This window comes from Melanotaenia boesemani, chromosome 4, assembly GCF_017639745.1.
Source record: "Melanotaenia boesemani isolate fMelBoe1 chromosome 4, fMelBoe1.pri, whole genome shotgun sequence".
Classification (NCBI taxonomy): domain Eukaryota; kingdom Metazoa; phylum Chordata; class Actinopteri; order Atheriniformes; family Melanotaeniidae; genus Melanotaenia; species Melanotaenia boesemani.
In genome coordinates, this window is record NC_055685.1 from 2,988,392 (window position 1) to 3,013,620 (window position 25,229).

General features: G+C 43.1%; 1 protein-coding gene and 1 long non-coding RNA gene across 4 annotated transcripts; both read right to left on the reverse strand.

Moving 5' to 3' along the window:
- Positions 1–727: 727 nt before the first annotated feature.
- LOC121637682 lies at positions 728–8,109 on the reverse strand. Its single transcript, XR_006009921.1, has 2 exons — positions 2,693–8,109; positions 728–2,513 (listed from the first exon to the last, which is right to left on the reverse strand). It is a non-coding gene; the product is annotated as an uncharacterized LOC121637682 (long non-coding RNA).
- Positions 8,110–9,469: 1,360 nt separating this feature from the next.
- On the reverse strand, positions 9,470–24,961 carry LOC121638581 (neuroblast differentiation-associated protein AHNAK-like). 3 transcript variants are annotated; one of them, XM_041983438.1, is made up of 5 exons: positions 24,881–24,961; positions 19,180–19,218; positions 18,917–19,034; positions 11,996–12,127; positions 9,470–11,836 (listed from the first exon to the last, which is right to left on the reverse strand). In XM_041983438.1, the coding sequence occupies exon 5, from the start codon at positions 11,492–11,494 to the stop codon at positions 9,629–9,631; it is 1,866 nt and encodes a 621-aa protein (XP_041839372.1). In that variant the 5' UTR covers positions 11,495–11,836; positions 11,996–12,127; positions 18,917–19,034; positions 19,180–19,218; positions 24,881–24,961; the 3' UTR covers positions 9,470–9,628. The 3 variants fall into 3 exon arrangements, with proteins under 3 accessions (XP_041839372.1, XP_041839373.1, XP_041839374.1); XM_041983439.1 differs by lacking the exons at positions 18,917–19,034; positions 19,180–19,218; positions 24,881–24,961 and adding an exon at positions 12,949–13,042; XM_041983440.1 differs by lacking the exons at positions 18,917–19,034; positions 19,180–19,218; positions 24,881–24,961 and adding an exon at positions 12,949–13,042 and having other exon boundaries at positions 11,494–11,836.
- Positions 24,962–25,229: the final 268 nt, after the last annotated feature.

Sequence of the window (25,229 nt, forward strand, 5' to 3'; positions counted from 1 at the left end):
AACATATGATAATATTGATCAAGCTGTTAGGCATGATGACAGGATGGTGGTTTCTGGTCTACAAGGATTAATAAATAATTTTACACAACAGTCCTAACGTGATCTCATTTTAAGGTGTGTATAATGCCACCAAAGAGGCCTTTCAGAAGTTTGGGACAGAAACAGGGTGGTTAGAGAAGACAGTTGCCATGGGAACCGATGGTGCAGCTGTCAGTCTTGGGCATAAAGGAGGTGTAATAGCCCTTCTCCAAGCTGAGGCAGGAGCTTTTATCATCCCATTTCATTGTATGCCACATAGGTAGGTCAGGTGAACCTTCAGGCTAAAGACAGGGTATTAAGCATTGTGCTGTATATTTAAATTAAAGCTGAATCCACGTTAATTTTAGATTGGAGCTGGCAATGCTATCAGTGCAAAGGAAAATTCCCATGGTGGATCATGTCTACAGTCTCTTCAACATGGTTTGGAAGACTTACCACTACAGCAGCAAGTCAATAAGAGAACTGCAGGCATCTAATAACTATAAATAAACCTAATAAATACAGAGTACAAATTATCAATGAATGTAATCATGTATAGTTTTATTCCTTATTGTATTTCAAATGTCAAGGGAAAATATTTTACAGGCTGTGAATGGGATTGAGAATCTAATCGCAACTGTTGAAGCCATGTCAGTGAGATGCAAGCCAGGTGGTAGGCTGGCAAAATTACTGGCAGACCTTCAGGCTCAGAGAAGACAACAAGAGAGTGATGGTGAGGCTCACCTTTTGTTCAAATATCAGGTGAGAATTTTTTTTATTTTTTTTTATTTTTTATGTTTTTTTAAATAAGCATTTGTCTTAAAGTTGGAAGCTGAGAAGCTGTTGGACTAGGAACAGATGGACACTCAATGGCAGGAACGCCACGTTTGCAACAAGCAGTAAAAGCAACTGTTGACTGCGCTGTGCTGCACTTGAAGCAGAGGTTCGGTAGTCTACTCGGCAAGTGAAAAGACATAACTATATATATATATATATATATATATATATATATATATACATATGTATATATCTTTAGGACACTTCATCTTTCTCCTCCTTAAATCATTCTCTCCTACCCCTTGATAGATTAAGGGTCCTCCTCATCAGCAACTGCAAAGGCAGTAAGGTCATTCAGGATATTTGATCATGATTCTTGGCCAGAGCAACGAGATCTTCTGATGGACTATGATACAGAGGAGCTGAACTTCCTGTTGGACCACTTCTCCCCCATCTTAACAAGGTTAGTGGCTCCTTTCAATGATCATGATAAAATATAGAAATTGTAACACAAAATGATACTGCAAACACCTGCAAGAACTTAGTTTGATCAGTTATTCCGTTCACTTTTTTCAGAAATGCCTGTGATGCTAATCTGGCCGGGGCGGGGCCATGGCGTTGACCACATCTGGACATGAAGAGGCTTTTGTGTATGTCCTCGCATGTTATATAAATATGCCAAATGTCATTAATGTTAGTCAAAGCAGTAGTTGGGGCTGATAGATTAAATATTTATTCAGAGACATATTTCCAGCATACATCAATTTGAATCAGTTCCAGGCCTGACCACTGTCCTCTCTGCTGAGTTTGGTGGAGATCAGAAGTACATTGGGTCAGTTACAAGTACTTCCTGTTTCATGGCGTTCGATGCCATTCGCCATGGTTAGGTTTGGCGAAAGAACTTGGCTTTTCTTTACTGTAGTATCATAAAAGGGTCTGCCTTGATCTGAAGAACTTTTAAGTGTTTAAACAAAACAACAATTTAAAACAATCCAAAAGTCAAAGTTCCAGAGAGCCGCATAGAAACTGAGCTACAGAATTTTCAGGTCTGATGTAAACAGTTGAAAGCCACTGGTGCCAGGTCCGGGTAAATTAGTTGCTCATCTTCCTCATTCTGGCTGGTAGAGGGCTGTTCCCTGCCTGCCTCACACTTCTCTAGAGGGAGACACACTCTGGGCTGGGCCTCCCTCTGTTCTTCAGTATTTGCCATAATGATTGTGGCTCACAAATCCTCTGAATCTTTAGCAATAATATGGACATAAAAACACAATTAAGTGTTTAAGGGAGGAAAAGAAATCTTATTTCATTCTATTTCGTGACATTGATAGTTCTGCTGGAATTGCAGTTAGTTTTCTCAAGTAGTGCTTAAATTTTAGATACATTTTTCACATATAAAACACAAACGTCTATCATGTTCCCATGGCCCAAAAATGGACATTATAACTTCAGTGTGATTAAGCTATTGTAGACTGCTTACACTAAACATTACTATACTGCATCTAATAGAGACCAGCCGATAGAGCATAATAGACCAGCAGTGTTTGAGAACAATTAATGAAGAGTGTCAACTTGGCTTGATGAGAAAACAAGTCACTGAGCTTTTTAATTGTGCTTTAATAGATAGTATTCAAGGAGCTTAGTTGTTTCAGGCTGAGCTTCCGTGGTCTCAGTGCTCTGTGTTTCACTGGTGCCTGGAATGCTAGATGTGGCCACATCACCTGCATCAGCCAGGTCAGTGGCAATCAATTCAATTTGCAATAATCATTCAAATGGTGCTTGAAATTTGTTTCATAGGGATGAAATGTTATTGGCACTTCTATGTCTTTTCTTTTCTTTATAGTCCAGTACATTTTCTCACATGCTTATGAGCTGAAATTATTCATTCCAAATGACTTACTTGCTTCAGGCTGCGTGCCCCTGGACTCTGTCATCTGCGTTACACTGGTGCCGTGAATGCCTGATGCTTCCCAGGATGTCCCTTCACTTTCACCTGTATTCAAGCACATTGTATAGCCAGACAAGCAGTGTTTGATCTGGCTTTGTCAGACACGTGACCGAACTAGCCGACAGCGAGCAGCCAGACAGCCAAAGAAAGTAAAGTCTGGAAATCATAAAAGGGAGAGAAAAAAACACAGGGTAAGAAAATGAAGTGAGGGGCAGCTGCTTCTTATTCATTAGTTAGAGAAGAGGTGAGCAGCACCTGAACTAACAGTCTGAGCTGATATCAGCAGCAGGTGTCTTTGGGAACATGTTAGGATTCATTTGGGGACAACACACATGTATTACTATCAGAAATTCATCAAAGTTATTAAATAGTTTGATGTTACAGACCTTGTGATAAAAACATATCCACTTACTGTCCATATTTAGTCCTTTCCCAGTGACCAGTCATTACATATTTGATATCAATGGATTATTTGTCATTTGTGAGGATGCTATTGACATTGTGTTATCTGAAGAAGTGAATGCACCAGACCCTGAAGTCTGTAATGTTGATAACAAATGATCTACCATAAATTAATAAAATGAAACAATGACTGATGAATAAGTCAGAGTCTGATTATTATTAAAACTCCTGCTGTTGGTGCTTTTGAGTCAATTCCTTATAAAAATATCTAACCTGGAAAAAGGGCTGTCTTGTAATTATTACTGAATTACTTTATTCAGTAACGGAGTGACATGAATCAGAAATCTGCCCAGCCTGCATGTTTTAGGGTACAAAGTAGAAGTTCATAGTCAGACAGGAGGAACAATACAAAACATGACTCGTGTGTTTGTTGGTGTAGCCTAACAAAAGGTTTAATGCTTAACAATCACATATATTGAACCTATCAGTACCACTGTAACATTGCAATTATCAGTATGAGCAAAGATTAACATCATGAACCACATGGTCCTCATTCTCAGACACAGCAGCAGGTCCATCATCATGTCCAGATGATCACTGAGCTCATGGAGGCAGTTATGTTAGTCAGTTTATAATCAATCATCTGTAGCTTGTTCAAACAAAATAATCTCAGGAACACATTAAGTTTTATTCTATTGTATTTTATGCTGTAAGCATGTTAAGATAATCTTGTATCTATCTGCACTGAAGGTAGTGAGGAGGGTGAGGAGAGGAAAGAGGAGGAACAGGAAGACAGTGAAAGGTTGAGCAATGCAGAAGAGTGTCTGCCAGATGAACCAGGAAATGGATAGAGAAGCCATTTACCATTTAGAGGTTAAACTATGACATTAGTCTTATACCACAGGAAAAGTGTGCATGAGAACTATTGATCAAGTCCACCTGGGGGCCCACAGAAATGTTTGTACAAAGGGCCCAGATTTTTGTGCTACACCCCTGCACCAGTGTGATGGGTTGTTTGGGGCTGTTGGCAGGGGGTCTTGCCCTTCCCTAATGGCTTTTTTTTTATGACGAGGACTTGCAGATATCCTCTCAAACTGGATAGATGCTTCAACTCTACATGTCTCCTCAAATTAGAAGCCGATGAGGCTGACGTTCTAACTTTTGTCTGCCTGCTTTTTAAGTGCAGGCAGACATAACTTGCATAGAAATGTTAGATTTTAACTGCTGGAATCCTCTGCAGACAGTACGTAATAGTCCCGTAAGTAATCATAAGCACACAAGGCATGTGACTGAGGAGTTGCTGAGGAGCATTGCTGGTTAGTTGTGCTAAAGTGTGCAATGCATGGTGGGTAACTTAGTGTGAAGTGGGTATAGCTCAGGTGCAAATGGACACAGTGACTGTTACAGGACTTCACTGAACCTGAACAAGTTCACGTTCAAGGTCTTTATTTACAAATGTGTTGTGTTCAGTTCATAATTCACATAAAAATGAATGTTTTCAATGAATGTGGTCATTTTAACTTGTTCACGCACAACACTGGTGTCAAGTCACCTGGCTGGCAACAAAGGGATGTGGCTGCTATTAATTTGGGATAAATGCAAAGACAAAACTTCTAAATTGGGATTAATAAAATATTCATTATTAGTTTGTGTTCTTTAAGCATCCATAAAGTTTTAAAGATGACTATCAACACCACAACCTGCATTCCTGCAGTACCATCCTGCACATTTATACTCACACATTGTTATATTATGACAGAACATGTTGGGTTCTTCAGCAGTTTTTCAACACCAGCCTGAGTCAAAAAAAGAGTTCCTGTGCTGTGGAAAACATACCGCCTTGTTCCAGTACTTAGAAAATCCCAACCATCTGAATCAACAGACTACAGACCAGCTGCTCTAACATCTCATACCATGAAAGTCCTTGAGAGGCTGTCATAGGCTCTCTTCAGTAAGCAAGTTACACCTTTCAGGATCATTCAAATGAAATAAACTGTAGATAAATGTCTGGTTTTTGTTTATATTTAAAGAGAAAACATTTAATTAAACAATTAATTTAATAAACTTTTTTTCAGAATTGCCAAACTTGACAGATGTTTTCAGCATCTGTAGCCAATTTTCTTTATTTCTTTGTTGTTTGTTAGTGTTGGATGTTTCTTTGCTAGATGCAGCTTTAGTGTTGAAGGCTTCAGGAATGCAAAGCATTAGCTAACACACCACACACACCTCTCAGCTCTGCCTTGTTACCTCCGTTCACAAAACCATACTTTATGAAATGGATGTAAATGGGTTGTAGACATGAACATGTTTGCAGCACAGCTTCATGAAAAGTTTTGTTTATACAAAAAATGTTTAAATCTTCTTTCTTAGAGTTTAAAAGAAGTTTAGGAACATGGTTTCATTGGAATTATTTTGCTCTGTCTAGGATTTTTGAATGCATGAGATTCCCAGAAGGGATTTCAATTCTAGGTAAGATGTTGATTTTCTATCAAATTCCCAATAAAAATGATATATTAACACACTTGTGTGGATTTAATTCAGGTTCAGTGGTAGTTTTCCATCAGTCAGGAGATAAATGGTCGCTGTGGACAGAAGTCATGAAGTAATGTCCATCTTACATTGAATGTCTAATGCTTGTCCTATATATAGAATAACCTGATTTACAAAATGTGTTCCATTATCACTGTAAATTCTTTGTGGTTTCTCCAAATCTTGGAATTATTTCTCTTACTAGTGCTTTAGCTACTATTTCTAGCATCTGGGTGTGCACATGGAAATAGTTCAACCCATTCAGAAAATGTATCCGTAATTATCAAACAAAATTTAAATTTAAACCAACAGGGGCCTAAGGAATTTATAGATTACTCCAAGAATAAGTAACCAGGAAGGAGAAGTTTACAACTTAAAGTGAAATGCAGTGATTTTTAGCGATCCTTTCAGGTATGTCAACACTTAAACAGATGTTCTGTAATTACAACCCAAAGTTGAAGTTATCTAGGTCACAAACACAAAAACAACTTAAAGGTTAAGAAGTGCAAAGAGGACTACAGTAAAAATGTAGATACCACCTCCAGCAGAACAACAGGAGGGATGCATGGTCAGGAATAAAAAAGATCACTGGCTTCACGTTAAAAGAGGATCAGACTGATGGAAGTCTGGACAGAGCTGATGAGCTGAACATGTTCTTCATTCAGTCCACCACCTGCCTCCAGCCCAACAGACAACACACCCTCCATGAGCCTCATCATCTCCCTCCACATCAGAACATACTGAGACCTCCTCTGTCTCAAGATTAAATGTAAATCCAGAGGAGGATTATTTTCTAGAAGCAGCACAACCTCATGAGCTTCAAAATTTGAAATGTTCCATTTTTATTCAGTGAAGCTGCCGTGTTTTCGGCTCCTTAATGGCCAGTTCTTGGTCCCTTTTGGATCCCAGTAAGTAAAAGACAAATCCTGATCAATGTTTAGCATCAGCAGCTGAGCTTCTGTTTGTATGTCCACACTGTCTTCCTGCTGTAAAATGTGTGTGTGTGTTCCTGCAGGATGCCAGCCCGTCCTGCTGCAGCCACCCTGAACCCCTCACAGTAAGTTTTCTCTGGATGCTTTCACTCCAGATCTTCTCCTCACTCCTGATCTGTGTCATTGAATTAAGTTTATGCCTTTTTGTGAGTTGCCATGGAAACAGGTCAGCTCTGCTCTGATTGATTTTGTTCTGTTTTGTGGCTGCAGGAAGAGGAAGCGTGATGACTGCAACGGGCTGGCATGTGTCAAAAAGCCACGCAACGCCTGAAGCTAATGACGTAAGCCCCACACCCTGGTGGATCCTGTTGGGTCCTCGACTTGTGCACCACCTTTAGCCCAGACAGACTCCACCTATTCAGAATTTTAGGGAACTTTTTTGGCCCTAAAATCCTTATATATGGTTGTTTAGTTAGTTCCTGTTAATGGCAGGAAGCTTGGAGTCATTCTTGACCAGGATTTGTCTTTCAGTGCTCACATCAAACACGTCTCTAGAGTAGCTTCATTTCCATCATATCACCAACATAAGGAGCATCCTGTCCTGAAGTGATGCTGAACATCTGCTCCACACATTTTATCCCATCTGTGTTGGACTACTGTAACACCGTCTTAAGTGGATCCCCAAACTACGCCCTTAAAATTCTTCAGCTGATCCAAAATGTTGCTGCCAGATTACTGACAAGAAAGAGCCCATTTCTCCTGAGTTAGCCTCTCTACACTGGCTCTCTGTAAAATTTGTCTCAAATATGTGATTGTTTCTTATTTCCCATCATTCCCAAAACATAGGGAAACTTGTGGTACCGAGAATTTCTGAAACTAGAAGGGGTGGCAGGACTTTTAGTTTAAGGCTGACACACTTTCTGCTTTTAATAGAAAACTAAAAGTTGACCTAATTTAAAAAAAGCTTCTGAGTAATTTATTTATTATCATGATGTCATTCATGTGTCTTCTGTCTCTTGTAGGTGTCTAAGTGGCCGTCTTGAAGTGTGTTTCCAGAGGGTTGACCAGAAGTTCTGGGACCCCGCCTGAGATCACCACTTCACTAAGTTTTACATTTCAATGAAATGTTTAACTTTTGTATATAGTTCACTTTTGTTCTTTCATGTTTTGTTTTTTCATTTTACATGTAAATAGTTCATTCAAAATTTAATTTAAAATTTCAAAATAGTTTTTCTTTTCTGTATAAACTGTCCCTCTGCAGTGTGCACCATCTACCTGCAGAACATCCACCTGCCACCTCCACCTGCAGCCACCACCATCGGCTTGCAAAGCACCACCCTCCTGTTTCCACCCACAGCCACCACCATCGGCTTGGTAAACACCAGCCTCCGCTCTCCACTTGCAGCCACCACCAACGGCTTGCTAAACACAAGCCTCCGCTCTCCACCTGCAGCCACCACCATCGGCTTACTAAACACCAGCCTCCGCTCTCCACCTGCAGCCACCACCATCGGCTTGCTGAACACCAGCCTACTCTCTCCACCTGCAGCCACCACCATCGGCTTGCTAAACACCAGCCTCCGCTCTCCACCTGCAGCCACCACCATCGGCTTGCTGAACACCAGCCTCCGCTCTCCACCTGCAGCCACCACCATCGGCTTGCTGAACACCAGCCTACTCTCTCCACCCGCAGCCACCACCATCGGCTTGCTGAACACCAGCCCCCGCTCTCCACCCGCAGCCACCACCATCGGCTTGCTGAACACCAGCCTCCGCTCTCCACCCGCAGCCACCACCACCGGCTTGCTAAACACCAGCCTCCGCTCTCCACCCGCAGCCACCACCATCGGCTTGCTAAACACCAGCCTCCGCTCTCCACCCGCAGCCACCACCATCGGCTTGCTAAACACCAGCCTCCGCTCTCCACCCGCAGCCACCACCATCGGCTTGCTAAACACCAGCCTCCGCTCTCCACCCGCAGCCACCACCATCGGCTTGCTAAACACCAGCCTCCGCTCTCCACCTGCAGCCACCACCATCGGCTTGCTAAACACCAGCCTCCGCTCTCCACCCGCAGCCACCACCACCGGCTTGCTGAACACCAGCCTACTCTCTCCACCTGCAGCCACCACCATCAGCTTGCTAAACACCAGCCTCCGCTCTCCACCTGCAGCCACCACCATCGGCTTGCTAAACACCAGCCTCCGCTCTCCACCTGCAGCCACCACCATCGGCTTGCTAAACACCAGCCTCCGCTCTCCACCTGGACCGTTAGAGTCTCCATCTGTAACCTCTGCGATCCATCTCCAGAAATAACTTCGGCCTCCACCTTCTGGCATCAACATCCAGGTAAAACTCACCTTCATCCTCCACCTGCAGCCTCTACCATCCAGCTTCAGAAAATTTGATTGATCCATTGTCTATATTTACTTATTCCACTGCAGGGTCATGGTGGGAGGGGTTGGAGCTTATCCCAGCAGCTACCAGACAAGAGACAAGGTCCACCTTGGACAAGTCAGCAGTCCATCGCAGGACCAACACAGAGACAAACAAGCACCCACGCTCACTCAGAAGCCAGAGTACCTGTAGAGAAGCCGCACATGAACAAGGAGAACATGCAGACTCCACACAGAAAGGCTCCAGCCGAGCTTCAATCCAGGAACCTTCTTGCTGGGAGGCCACAGTGCTAACCCCCACACCTCCATCCAGCCCATCTTCCAACTTACACTGTTACAAACAGAACTACACATTAAACCTCCACCTGAATTGTCTCCATGGTAACACCCTCTCTTCAGCTCCATCTCATCTTCCATCTAGCTCCATTAACTTGAGGTATTTTTATGTTCCTCTGTACCTGCAGCCTGGCTGATGGAGTCCTCCACCTTCTGCTTTGACACTCAGAATTTTAAATGTCTTTCAAACTAAAATGACACAGCTCCACCTGCAGTCTCTGACACCCACCTGCAAAGCATCCACCTCCAGGAAGAAAAATCTACTTCTACTTCTGTACTGGCAACCTCTGGTATCAAGAAACTACAACCACCTTCAGCCTCCACCTTTTAGGCATCTTTAATTTACCTGAGGGAGCTTTAAGATCCCAGTCTGGAGCATGAAGTTCTGGCATTTTCACTTTGCCTGATGGCATGTCTAAGCCAACATCTGGGGCATTGAGGTCCAGTTTGGGAGTTTTAAGGTCAAACTTGGGCATATTTATGCTTGGTGCGCTTATCCCACCACTGTGATTGGGACCAGATAAATCTAGGTCAGGTGTTCCTAGGTCCAGGTTTGGGCCGTCTAACTTTGGGCCAGAAAACTTCATGTCAGGCAGGTTCAAGTTTGGCTTTTTAAATTTCCCAGATGGACCAGAAAGATCTACATCAGTCTTAGGACCCTTGAAGTTGACATCAGGTGCATTTACATCTATATCTGGGCCATCTAGGCTGCCATCAATTTCAGGTCCCTTAATATTTGGGAGGCTAAATTTTGGCATCTGTAATTTCGATGTGGCTGAGCCAATGTTGAGATTTGGAGTGTTCATTTCCAGATCTGGAGCCTTGAGATCAATGTCTGATGACGCAAAATTTCGAGCATCAATCCCACCCTTAATTTTTGGCATGTTGAGACTTAGATCTGGTGATGTTAGATCTGTGTTTGTGTCCAAATCTAGTCCTTTTGGAAATGCCTTTGGAAGATTAAATTTAGACATTCTGAATTTACTTGAGGGCATATCAAAACTAGTATTGGCTCCAGAGAGATCTAGTTTGGACTTTTGAAGACTTATGTCAGGCATATCAAAATCAGCTGAACCAATGGCTCCTTTAAATTCAGGTTTTGAAAGATCAAAGTCTGGGGTTTTAAGATCACTGTCAAACCCATTCAGCTTTGGACTAGATAGTCCCAAATCTGGGACTCTGAAACCAGGCAAATCCACTTTTCCTGATGCATTTCCAATCAGATCTGGGGATCTGGGGAAGTTATTGCCTCCTTTGAATTTTGGAGCTGCTACATCCATGTCAGGAGTTTTTAATTCATTTTCAGGGCATTTAACTCCTGGTAAGTCAGCATGTGGTTGCTCCAAGTCACCATTCAAATCTGGAACTTGAATATCTGGCAAATCAAATTTAGGCATTGTAAACTTTGGAGCCTTGTATTTTCCAGACTGCCCCTTAGCATTAGCTGATGGAGTGTTAATTTTAAAATGTCTTCCTTTTAGGTCGGGTTTGGCTAGATTCAGATCAGATGAGGTGCCACTTTTTATCTTTGGTGTTTTCAGACTTAGCTCATGTGTTTCAACATCATTTATACATGTAAGTGAACCAGGTGGATCATCCACATATAAAGCTGGAGATTTAAGATCAGTCTTTGGTTTCTTAAGAGACACTTTGACATTGCCCAAAGTCATATCAGTGTAGGCCCCGTTTAGATCAAAGCCTGGTTTTTCAGGCAGTTTTCCAGACAGCTTAAACGTGGACGTTCCTACAAAACTGGAGAGATCGTCAACATTTAAATCTGGCTTTTTCTGCCTCCTAGATTGTTTACCTGAGGTGATTTTTGGGGTTTCTATTTCAGGTGCCCTCACCTCATATTCTGGGATACCAATAGGAGGTCCAGACAGAGACAGACGTGGCACTTTGAATTTCGGCATGTTGAAGTCTGGAGTTATTACTTTAATGTCCACTTTTGGAACACCAGGATTAAAAGATGGACCAGTGATATTTTCCCTGTTCAGGTCCATCTCCATTTCAGGGGTGTTAACATCAGAGCCTTTTAAGTCCAAACCCATTTCTGGAGTACAGTCAGTATTTGGCAGGTTCATACCAGAAGCAGCGTTTCCATTTGGATTATCTGGGAATGTTCCAGACTGATTGAAGTCTGAAACTTTTAGCTCCATACTTCTCTCACCAAGTTTTCATCTTGGCGCCTCAGCCCCAGGTAGAGTAAACCCATTCGAACTGAGACCCAGAGGAGGAAGGTTCAGGTTGCTGTCTGTTAACTCTCTGGCATCAGACTGTGAATCACAATCACCATCTGTGCTCAGATTTCTGGATTTCAAAAGTCCAAAATCAACTCCAAGTCGAGGCAACTTTGCATCATGCTTTAGGCTGACCGTGGATGAAGTGGGTTCTGTTGTAACCTTCCCGTCCACACATTCCTCATCAGCTCCAGACGGGTCATCCTTCATAAACCTCTTTATTTTGGTATTGTAGAGTTTGCTGTAGGACTCCTTCAGCATCTAGAAACACAAGTCACAACTAGGTGATTGGAATTTCCTTTCATAGACATTGGAATATTTATAAAAGTGTGAGCTGTGAGCCACTGCTGCATCATGCAATTAAAAAATATTAATTTACTAATCTGTTAATTCAGTTAATGTTAACAGTATTCCACCTACTTCTTCAGGACTCCTGCCGCTCTCGTCCAAATTGCCGAGGCTCTTGCTCAGGCTGCTCTGAGTCAGGACTTGATAATACCTCCTCTTTTGATAGTTGTTCAAAGTTGATTGTTGCCCCCAAAATTTCATACCCTAAAAAGACAAATCAAGTATTTACATAAAACAGCAGCATCTTCCAGAACATTCCCATGAGCTCATGCGTGCAAATCATGCATTACATCCCAGGCGAGGAGCTTCAGAATCAACAGTCTAAAGTGGGCATTGATTATTGGCATTGTGCACAGGTTTGTTTGTTTGTTTGTTTGTTTGTTTGTTCAAGATCCCCATTAGCTTTTGCAGCAGCTATTCTTCCTGGGGTCTGCACAATTTACATGGTGACAATACAATACACATTCACACTACTCATCACTATACACATAACATAAATACATAACATAACACATCATACTGTACATCTACTACAAATAAAACATTGACAAATGACACAATTTAAATAACATAAACACAGACACACACCATTTGGCAGGCTCCGACTGAATCTATAATGATATACAAATATATTCATTTAACTTAAAATATTACAGAAAAAAATAAAATGCCCATAGGTTCCTTACACACCAAACTACTTATTTATTTTCAAAATTTGTATGTGTGTGTGTGTGTGTGTGTGTGTGTGTGTGTGTGTGTGTGTGTGTGTGTGTGTGTGTGTCTGTGCATGCGCTTGTGTGTACAGGAATCACAAGTTAATCATATAAACCAGCGAAGAGTTTTTAACATTTGAGAACTGACAAGCAATGTTTTTTTTTTTATCAATAATCAAATGAACACATGATCAGAAAAATCAATCAATGGATAGATGGATGGATAGATGGATGGATGGAACACGTATTGGATTAACAGAGATTTTTTTTAGTTTTAGAGAAATGTGAAATTACCCCCTCCTGTGGACTCACCACTGGGCAGGGGTTTTAGGGGTCGGGTGCAGTTTGACCTGGGTGGCGGCCGAAAGGTGGGGACACTTGCAGTCCAATCCTCGGCTGCAGAAGCTGGCTTTAGGGATAGGGAACATCACCTTTTTAGCAGGGAAGTAGCCTGAGCTGGTGAGCGACGTTAAGCGTTTCTGGCTAGATATATTTGGATTTACCTCAACGCACGGCTTGGGCTCTGGAACTGGTGTCCTCGAGAAGGACTGAACCCTCTTACATTCTGGACTTGCTCCCAGTAAGCGGCGCAGAGCAGGTGTGGACATACTCATTGGACCCAGCTTGGTGCCTTTATGTTGGGGTTTATCCCGGTGGATGCCTTCAGGTGGGGGGATGGGTCCTGACTGTTGTTTGTACTTATGCACCAAACAGCAGTTCAGAGTACCCACCCTCTTTAGAGTTCTTGGAAGGAGTGTTCTCGGATGAGAGAGCACTCCTTCCGGGGACTCCCTCATTCTGCTGGGAGACTTCAATGGTCGTGTGAATGAATGAAACTTTATTGTCATTGCAACAGGTGCAACAAATTTTTTTTCCAGTACAACCCATCCTAGAGTAGACATCAGCAACATATAAACATAAACAGTATCAGGGAGACTGAGGCAGCAGCTGCCCAGGCCCAGTGTACGTGTGCATGTGTGTGCATGTGTGTGCGTGAGTGTGCGTGCGTATGCGTAAGTAAGTGAGTCTGTGAACTTCCCCCAGTTCATTTCTCAAGTCTCTGCTGCCTGATGATGGGATGGGGTGACATTGGGAGCTGATCCAGGAAGGTCCACAAGCCTAAGAAGATGGGGGGGGGGCAGAGCATCAGTCTGCATAACATTCCAAGGGAACGTGATAATCAGCCATTCAAGGCCAGTCTGAGGAGCCAGACTGAGATAACAGCAATTGTTTTGGGTCAGGCTAGAGCAGGGGTGGCCAACTTCAGTCCTCGAGAGCCACAATCCTGCAGGTTTTCCAAATTTCCCTGCTCCAGCACACCTGACTCACATTAAATGGATCCAACAGCCTATAAGGATCTGCACAATGACTCATTAGTTTAAGCCAAGTGTGGCCACCCCTGGGCTAGAGCATGTTTTGTCTGCCTTAAGTCTCTCAGTGGTCTCATTAACGACTCCAAACAGCCGAATCTGGGGTCAGTTTCCACCCAGCCAAGTTGACAGCTTCTCCAAGCTGTTACCTACTGTGCGGACGAGCTCAGGAATCGTAACCTGCTTGCAATTTTGGGCAAGAATGGCATCCTAAACTGGATAATTTAGCTCATGCAACACTATAGACTGAGTATTAAGATCGCGGCACACACCATCACAAAAGTCTGGCAGTTAGCCAGTTGCCGCCAAACTCAAAATTTGCGATCCACCAGGAAACCGTTCGCTCCAATCAACAGAAACCCAGTTATCATGAATCCAATCCTGTAGATATCTTCCACATCCTCAACAAAAACGAGCAACAGACACATGACCTTCCACTTGCCCCAGTCCATCATGTATCCAGCTATGAACTTTCCGCCAGGACAAGCGGGCTCCCCTATGCCCGTTCTGCGAGTAGTAAAGATTTAATCAACTGCATTGAGAGACCAGCCAACCAGATCCATGGTTTAGGATTCAGAAGGGAATGCATAAAGAGGCTCAGATAGCTATGACATAACAAAGAAGTAGCAGGGCAAAGTGGATACAGAGAGGGAGAGAAAAGCATCTGCCTGATCTGAATCCAAGTGGTGTTTTGTTATTGGACTAATGTGCTCGTCAAGGATTGTCCATAATGAACACCATGTTCAAGCATAAGTGTCCACATGTGCACTTGGCACCAGGAAACTCTAGGCTGCAGTTTAAGGATCAGCTTTGTAACTTTGTAGTCGTTTCATCAGACTTGTAGCTGCATGTCTTGGACACAAGGGTGAAGAGAGGAATGGAGCTGTCACCTGATCACCACCTGATCTCCAGATGGTGTGGGAGGATGCCGGTCAGGCCTGACAGACCCATATGTGTTGTGAGGGTCTACTTGGAATATCTGGCAGAGTCCCCTGTCAGAAAGAGCTTCAATTCCCACCTTTGGCAGAGCTTTAACTATGTCCAGATTGAGGTGGGGGACATTGAGTCCGAGTGGCCTGTGTTTTGTGCCTCTATTGTTGAGGCAGCCAACTGGCGCTGTGGCCTTAAGGTTGTCGGTGCTTGTCGTGGCAGAAATCCCCAAACTCATTTGTGGACACCAGCAGTGAGGGATGCCGTCAAGCTAAAGAAAGAGTCATATCTGGCCTTATTGGCCTGTGGGACTCTGGAGGCAGCTGATGGATATGGCAAAAACTCTGGGTTGGGAAGAGTCCAGAGAGGCAATAGAGAATGATTTCGAGGAGATTCTGGTCAATCGTCCATTGCCTCAGGAGGGGGAAGCAGTGCACCATCAACAGTGGGGATGGGGGGCTGCTGATCTTGACTCAGGATGTTGTGGGTCAGTGGGAGGATTACTTTAAAGACTTCCTCAATCCCACTGACATATCTTACAATGAAGAAGCAGAATCTGGGAACCCAGATGGGCTGAGGTTGATGAGGTGGTTAAAAAGCTCCTCAGTGGCAGGGCCCTGGGGGTGGACAAGATCTGTCCTGAGTTCCTTAAGGCTCTGTCTTGGCTGACATGCTGAGAAGTGTAGCATTATGTGGACATCTGGTACCACTGGACTGGCACACTGGGGTAGTAGTCCCCCTCTTCATGATGGGGGAACGGAGGGTGTGTTTGAACTACACTGGTGTACGCTTACTACTCTGGTGTAATTCAGGCCAATCAACACAACTCCAAAACTCTTCTCTCTCCTCACCAATATTACAAAGCCATCTAACTCTCTTCCCCACCACATGCAATCCACTGACTTCTGTAACACACTCATGTCTTTCTTTTTCTCCAAAATCTCTGACATTCACCAACACCTGGCCTCGTGGGGAGCTGCAGTCTCTGGAGTGGACTTCACTGCCCCCTACTCATCCCCCATAACCACATTCTCCAGTTTGATTCTCCTCCCTATCTAAGCCATCTCTGAATTTATCCTAAAATCCAAACCCGCTACTTGTCAGCTCGATCCAGTCCCTACTGATCTTGTTAAAACCTGCCTTTCTTCACTTGCTCCCCTTATCACCAACATCATTCACTCTTCCCTAATCTCTGGAACCATCCCTCTTGCACTTAAACCCGCTTCAGTCACACCTATCTTGAAAAAACCTGGCTTGAACCTCACTAATTTCAATAACCTTCGTCCAGTTTCCAATTTACCCTTCATTTCCAAAATCCTCGAAAAGTCTGTTTCTTCTCAACTTCATAACCATCTTATCATCAACAATATTTATGAGCCGTTTCAATCCAGTTTACGTCCGTTTCACAGTACTGAAACAGCACTTCTCAAATCTCCAATGACCTTCTCGTAGATTCAGATTCTGCTTTACTATCCATTCTCCTCCTCCTTGACCTCACAGAGGCATTTGACATCACTTCTCACAGCACTCTCTTTGACAGACTGTCATCCATCAGCATCACTCATGCCCCCCTCGCCTGGTTCACTTCTTACCTTTCTGGCCGCACACAATTCATTCGACTGAAATCTCATGAATCAAACTCTTTCCCTGTCTCTGCTGGTGTGCCCCAGGGCTCAGTCCTGGGGCCCCTCCTTTTCATAATCTATATTCTTCCACTTGGTTACATCTTTCGCAGACACAATATTAATTTTCATTGCTACGCGGACAACACCCAGCTCTACCTCTCCACCAAACCCTCCTCTTCACTTCCACCAACCTCCCTCACCACCTGTCTACAAGAAATTCATTCTTGGCTTTCATTCAAATTCCTCAAACTCAACAGTTCGAAAACAGAAGTCCTCCTGGTAGGCATGCCCCACACTCTGTCCAAATCTAACAGTTTTCCCATTTCCATAAACAACTCAACTGTCCTGGGTTGGGTCTGGATGTCGTCTTCGACAGCACACCTTCTTTTCACTCCCACATCAACAGTATCACCCAGTCTCCATATACTTATTTGAGAAACATTTCTCGTCTCCGCCCATCTTTCACCCCCCACACCACTGCCGTCCTCATCCACAGTTTTGTTACCTCCTGGATTGACTACTGGAACTCACTTCTTTTAGGTCTCCCCAACAAATCCCTCCAGAAATTGCAGCTTCTACAAAACTCTGCAGCACGCATCATTACACAGATCCCTACTACTCACCACATCACCTCCATCTTGCAAAAACTTCACTGGCTCCCCATAAAACAAAGAATTAACTTCAAAATTACCCTCATTACATTCAAAGCACTCCACAATGTGGCCCCACCATATATATCTGATCTCCTGCACATTGCTACTCCTGTTCCTTCACTTTGTTCCTCCTCCTCTCTCCAGCTTCTTGTCCCCCCTTCCTGTCTCATCACTATGGGGAGCTGAGCATTCAGCCGCTCTGCTCCCCATCTCTGGAACTCTCTTCCCCCTTATATCCGTACCATAGACTCTCTTCAACTCTTCAAATCACAACTCAAAACACATTTGTTCAGACAGTTCTATGTAATCTCAGGGCTCCACCAAATGGTTGCATTTTGCAACTAAAATGTCAGACAGTGCGAGTGAATTTTTCATCTACTCGCACAATGGCGACTAATACATTTGCCGGTGTTTTTCTTGTAGTAGTTATAAATTACCTTATTTTGTCGCTAACAAACTTCTGCTCCCCTCTTCAGCCTAGTAGTTCACAGTAATGCACAAATTAGCTGCTGGTTTGCCGACTCAAACTAACTAAGGAGACGAACACCAACAAAGAAGCAGAAGTTCACCTCTGTTTCATGACCAAGTTGAAAATGAAACGTACAAAGCTGCTGCTGGAGGTTCCTGCGCTGGCTTACCGTCACAGTAATGTCTTTTAATGAAGAGTGTGGACAAAAATATTTAAAAAGTTAAGTGCTACTTTTCTTACTGAGGAGTGGGAACAGTGGCTGGAGAGGAGTGTCAGTCCCTGAAGCTGTTTATTTCCAGGAACTACATGGACCTGTCATACCGTGCCCTATGGGGGGGGGGGTGACAAAGTTGCCGTTCTGCTTCGACTACAAAGTGAATATCAAATCTCATTTGATTTGATTTAATTTTCTAGTTCTATTTCTACTTGTTTTGTATTAGTGCGACCTGTAAGATGTTTTTTTTTTTCATGTCAACTGCTGCACAAAAAATGTGAATGTAAACATTGTAATTTCTAAATTTATTGTTCAAGTATTTATCACTAATACAATGAAAATTAGAGGAAATGTGAATATTTGCTATGCAATGCAATTTCAGTGTGCACCCCTAAATTTTCTGTTTGCGCTCCTAAAAATTTAAGTTAGGGGCCACTGTGCTCCTCATAAAAAACGTTAGTCTGGAGACCTACATCTAGTCACACACTCACCATCTTTATGTTGTTCTCTGTTCCGTTTTGTTTTGTACTTATTGTTTTTAACCATTTTAATGTTCTTTTGTACAGTGTCCTTGGGTGTTTTGAAAGGTGCTTTTTAAATAAAATGTATTATTATTATTATTATTACTTCTCAGTCTTAAGGAGTCCTGGAGAGGAGGGTTTGTTGGATAGTCAAACCTCAGATTGAGAAGGTGCAGTGTGGTTTTCGTCTCGGTCGTAGAACAATGGACCAGCTCTACACCCTCCTCAGGGTCTTGGAGGGAGCATGGGAGTTCGTCCAAACAAACTGCTTGTGCTTAATGGACATGTGGAATCTGGGCTTCCTTACCCCGGATCAGCAGCATAAATATTGGATGGATGGATGGATGGATGGATGGATGGATGGTGTTTTCTTGTGAAATCTTGTGTCAAACATGTATTTTATGTAAAACTGGGACATTGATATTATGACATTATTTATTATTGTTATCTTCCAGTTAAAGCAGTCAGACAGTTTCAGTAGGAGGTCAGAGCTCATACCTTCCTTCAGACCCTGGTCACGTGAGGCATTGCTGATACTGGAAATGACCAGGCCACCTTCCTCAGACTGCTCCAGGGTCAAGGCCTCGGAGAGGCTCCTTCCCCTTCGATGACGTGGCTGAACACAAAATATTTAATCAAGTATTGACAACAGAGGGATTCGTCCACAGGGCAAATTTAAAAAGAAAATTCAGTTAAAAATTTACATAAATGTACTTTTTAACTATTTAAATAACTAATGAACAACTGCTGATGCTTCATACCATTATTCTTGATGGTGATAGTTGGATCTCTCACTGAATCTAGAGAAAAACAATCAAAGAGATTGTGATTGAGGAGAAGGTAAAATATATCATATTTAACAGCAACAGAACATCTGGAAGTCTCCAACAGCTGAAGTAGATCATCCTGGAAGAGCCGTGATCATAGCAACTGTTTTATTCATCACAGAGAGGTACGAAAGAGATGATGTTACAGACTGAACTCTGGCCCTCTTAACCAGAACTCAGATTACACAATGTCCTACACTTTCTGTCCTACATGTTCTGTTCCACATGTTCCGTTCTACATGTTCTGTCCTACACTTCCTGTCCTACATGTTCTGTCCTACATGTTCTGTTCCACATGTTCCATCCTACATGTTCTGTCCTACATGTTCTGTTCCACATGTTCTGTCCTACATGTTCCATCCTACATGTTCTGTTCTACATGTTCCGTTCTACATGTTCCGTCCTACGCTTCCTGTCCTACATGTTCTGTCCTACATGTTCTGTTCCACATGTTCCATCCTACATGTTCTGTCCTATATGTTCTGTTCCACATGTTCTGTCCTACATGTTCCATCCTACATGTTCTGTTCTACATGTTCTGTTCCACATGTTCCGTCCTACATGTTCTGTCCTACGCTTCCTGTCCTACATGTTCTGTCCTACATGTTGTGTTCCACATGTTCCATCCTACATGTTCTGTCCTACATGTTCTGTCCTACATGTTCTGTTCCACATGTTCTGTCCTACATGTTCTGTTCCACATGTTCTGTCCTACACTTTCTGTCCTACACTTTCTGTCCTACATGTTCTGTCCCACGTGCTCCGTCCTACATGTTCTGTCCTACACTTTCTGTCCTACATGTTCTGTCCTACATGTTCTGTCCCACATGTTCCGTCCTGCATGTTCTACCCCACATGTTCCGCCCTGCATGTTCTGTCCCATATGTTCTGTCCTACATGTTCCATCCTACATGTTCTGTTCCACATGTTCTGTCCTACATGTTCTGTCCTACACTTTCTGTCCTACATGTTCCGTCCTACATGTTCTGTCCCACATGTTCCGTCCTACATGTTCTTTCCCACATGTTCCGTCCTGCATGTTCTGTTCCACATGTTCCATCCTACATGTTCTGTCCTACATGATCTGTTCCAAATGTTCTGTCCTACATGTTCTGTCCTACACTTTCTGTCCTACACTTCCTGTCCTACATGTTCTGTCCTAAATGTTCTGTCCCACGTGTTCCGTCCTACATGTTTTGTCCCACATGTTCCGTCCTCCATGTTCTGCCCCACATGTTCCGCCCTACATGTTCTGTTCCACATGTTCCATCCTACATGTTCTGTCCTACACTTTCTGTTCCACATGTTCCATCCTACATGTTCTGTCCTACATGTTCAGTTCTACAAGTTCTGTCCTACATGTTCCGTCCTACATGTTCTGCCCCACATGTTCCGCCCTGCATGTTCTATTCCACATGTTCCATCCTACATGTTCCATCCTACATGTTCTGTCCTACATGTTATGTTCCACATGTTCAGTTATACATGTTCTGTCCTACATGTTCAGTTCCACATGTTCTGTCCTACATGTTCAGTTCTACATGTTCTGTTCCACATGTTCTGTCCTACATGTTCCATCCCACATGTTCTGCCCTACATGTTCCATCCTACATGTTCTGTCCCACATGTTCTGTCCCACATGTTCTGCCCTACATGTTCCGTCCAACATGTTCAGTCCTACATGTTCTGTCCCACATGTTCTGTCCTACATATTCCATCCTACATGTTCTGTTCTACATGTTCTGTTCCACATGTTCCGTCCTGCATGTTCTGTTCCACATGTTCCATCCTACATGTTCTGTCCTACATGTTCTGTTCCACATGTTCCATCCTACATGTTCTGTCCTACATGTTCTGTTCCACATGTTCTGTCCTACATGTTCTGTCCTACACTTTCTGTCCTACACTTCCTGTCCTACATGTTCTGTCCTAAATGTTCTGTCCCACGTGTTCCGTCCTACATGTTTTGTCCCACATGTTCCGTCCTCCATGTTCTGCCCTACATGTTCCGTCCAACATGTTCAGTCCTACATGTTCTGTCCCACATGTTCTGTCCTACATATTCCATCCTACATGTTCTGTTCTACATGTTCTGTTCCACATGTTCCGTCCTGCATGTTCTGTTCCACATGTTCCATCCTACATGTTCTGTCCTACATGTTCTGTTCCACATGTTCCATCCTACATGTTCTGTCCTACATGTTCTGTTCCACATGTTCTGTCCTACATGTTCTGTCCTACACTTTCTGTCCTACACTTCCTGTCCTACATGTTCTGTCCTAAGTGTTCTGTCCCACGTGTTCCGTCCTACATGTTTTGTCCCACATGTTCCGTCCTCCATGTTCTGTCCTACATATTCCATCCTACATGTTCTGTTCTACATGTTCTGTTCCACATGTTCCGTCCTGCATGTTCTGTTCCACATGTTCCATCCTACATGTTCTGTCCTACATGTTCTGTTCCACATGTTCCATCCTACATGTTCTGTCCTACATGTTCTGTTCCACATGTTCTGTCCTACATGTTCTGTCCTACACTTTCTGTCCTACACTTCCTGTCCTACATGTTCTGTCCTAAATGTTCTGTCCCACGTGTTCCGTCCTACATGTTTTGTCCCACATGTTCCGTCCTCCATGTTCTGCCCTACATGTTCCGTCCAACATGTTCAGTCCTACATGTTCTGTCCCACATGTTCTGTCCTACATATTCCATCCTACATGTTCTGTTCTACATGTTCTGTTCCACATGTTCCGTCCTGCATGTTCTGTTCCACATGTTCCATCCTACATGTTCTGTCCTACATGTTCTGTTCCACATGTTCCATCCTACATGTTCTGTCCTACATGTTCTGTTCCACATGTTCTGTCCTACATGTTCTGTCCTACACTTTCTGTCCTACACTTCCTGTCCTACATGTTCTGTCCTAAATGTTCTGTCCCACGTGTTCCGTCCTACATGTTTTGTCCCACATGTTCCGTCCTCCATGTTCTGCCCCACATGTTCCGCCCTACATGTTCTGTTCCACATGTTCCATCCTACATGTTCTGTCCTACACTTTCTGTTCCACATGTTCCGTCCTACATGTTCTCTCCTACATGTTCAGTTCTACAAGTTCTGTCCTACATGTTCCATCCTACATGTTCTGCCCCACATGTTCCGCCCTGCATGTTCTATTCCACATGTTCCATCCTACATGTTCCATCCTACATGTTCTGTCCTACATGTTATGTTCCACATGTTCAGTTATACATGTTCTGTCCTACATGTTCAGTTCCACATGTTCTGTCCTACATGTTCAGTTCTACATGTTCTGTTCCACATGTTCTGTCCTACATGTTCCATCCTACATGTTCTGTCCCACATGTTCCATCCCACATGTTCTGCCCTACATGTTCTGTTCTACATGTTCTGTTCCACATGTTCCGTCCTACATGTTCTGCCCCACATGTTCCGCCCTGCATGTTCTGTTCCACATGTTCCATCCTACATGTTCTGTTCCACATGTTCCATCCTACATGTTCTGTCCTACATGTTCTGTTCCACATGTTCTGTCCTACATGTTCTGTCCTACACTTTCTGTCCCACACTTTCTGTCCTACATGTTCTGTCTTACATGTTCTGTCCCACGTGTTCCGTCCTACATGTTTTGTCCCACATGTTCCGTCCTACATGTTCTGCCCCACATGTTCCGCCCTACATGTTCTGTTCCACATGTTCCATCCTACATGTTCTGTCCCACACTTTCTGTTCCACATGTTCCATCCTACATGTTCTGTCCTACATGTTCAGTTCTACAAGTTCTGTCCTACATGTTCCGTCCTACATGTTCTGCCCCACATGTTCCGCCCTGCATGTTCTGTTCCACATGTTCCATCCTACATGGTCCATCCTACATGTTCTGTCCTACATGTTCTGTTCCACATGTTCCATCCTACATGTTCTGTCCTACATGTTCAGTTCCACATGTTCTGTCCTACATGTTATGTCCTACATGTTCAGTTCTACAAGTTCTGTCCTACATGTTCTGTCCCACATGTTCTGCCCTACATGTTCCATCCTACATGTTCTGCCCTACATGTTCCGTCCAACATGTTCAGTCCTACATGTTCTGTCCCACATGTTCTGTTCCACATGTTCTGTCCTACATGTTCCATCCTACATGTTCTGTTCTACATGTTCTGTTCCACATGTTCCATCCTACATGTTCTGCCCCACATGTTCCGCCCTGCATGTTCTGTTCCACATGTTCCATCCTACATGTTCTGTCCTACATGTTCTGTTCCACATGTTCCATCCTACATGTTCTGTCCTACATGTTCAGTTCAATTTAATTTTATTAAATTTAATTCAAATTAATACTTCAATTACTTTTTTATGTACGGAATCATTGTTAACGACTGGTGACCTGTGTAGGTTGTACCTGCCTCTCAATGCTGGCTTAGGCTCCAGCTTCCCCGTCACCCATCATTGGACACAGCGGTATAGATAATGGATGGTTGGATCATCGCTAACCTGGTGTTACCCTCTGAGGAGAGAAATCTGACATCTCTCCTTTGTTTTATTTACTCAGACATAGTATCAAAACTGGCAGTACATTTCCCGAGGACCCTAAATGTCCCTAAACATTGTGAAACATACGGCCTGGGGGCCAAATCCGGCCAACCAGAGGCTCCAGTGGGTCCATAGGATGAATTTGGTAAAAATGTGAAAGTGAAAAACACACATTAACTGAAGATGTTAAGTGCAGTTATTTAATAAAAGTAGCTATATTTCCTAATTTGTCAATTTCCAAGGCAGAAGAATAACTTTGTTCTATCTTTCACACTTTATAGTTGTTTTATTATGAGGTGAGTCAGTTCAGGTGGTGGGATTACTGCTACATGTGGAAATGTACATGTATGTACATCTAGAATAACTTGTAGATCTTAAAGCGTTGCTCTGATCATGATGTGAAATAGTGGGTTTGGTGATCTTGTTGAAGTATTGTGACCTGGAAGCTGTAATGAATGTGTAAATGATCAAATAAGGTAAAATATTGTTAAAACTACACTTGTTTTTCTCGAGAAATTGAAGGTTCATAATTGGTTTTAGTTCATTATATGTTGTAATTATTGCACTAAAACCCTTGGAAATAGGTGAAGTTTTATTTATTTACAGGTTATTAAGCTGTTATTTTACTGGTCTAAGTTCAAACTTGAGTTCAAACTGAATGTGGCCCCTGAACTAAATGAGCTTCACCTCCCTGCTTTAAAGGGTTAAATGATTTATTTTGAGTGAAATTTAAAAAAAAAAAAAGAAGCTTTTAAAAAGAGCTGTTGTTCAGTTGTAATAAAAATCTCATGTCAAATCTCATCACAAACTAATTGTGCTCCAAATAACACCCGAGGGAACGGAGCTGCTAGTTTACAACTTAAAACATCATGTATTAAACACCTCGCAGGTGAGCCAAAGTGCACCAGTTTCAGTCGTAGGTGTGTAGTTCACAGTGCACAGGTGCTGGTTTCACAGAAACTACCTGCATGTTAGCAATGTAGAACCTGCAGTGACCGAGAACCTGCACAGTCAGAGCCCAGAACCACACAGCGTGAAACACCACAAAAAAAAAACAAACATGAAGTTAAGAAATAAAACTGACCTCAGGATCCATCAGGCAGGTGTTTTAGGTGACAGCAGACAAAGATGTGTGATCAGTCCATGCTGACAGCTCTGCAGGTCGTCACTGAGTAGAGGCGCGCCGGTCAGGTGGATGAATATTCAACCTGAAGCTGTCAAACAGGTTCCACCTTAAATGTCCTGCCAACTTTCCGTGTCAACAGATACAAACATGCACGTTCACATCATACACACACCCAGACTACCTCACAGCTATTTAAAACAAAAACACACTCTACAGCTCTGACCTGCTTTTTATCAAACAGCTACACATCTTCTCCTGCAGATACACGTTGTTCATACAGAAAAATAAACTAGTCTCACTGATTCTT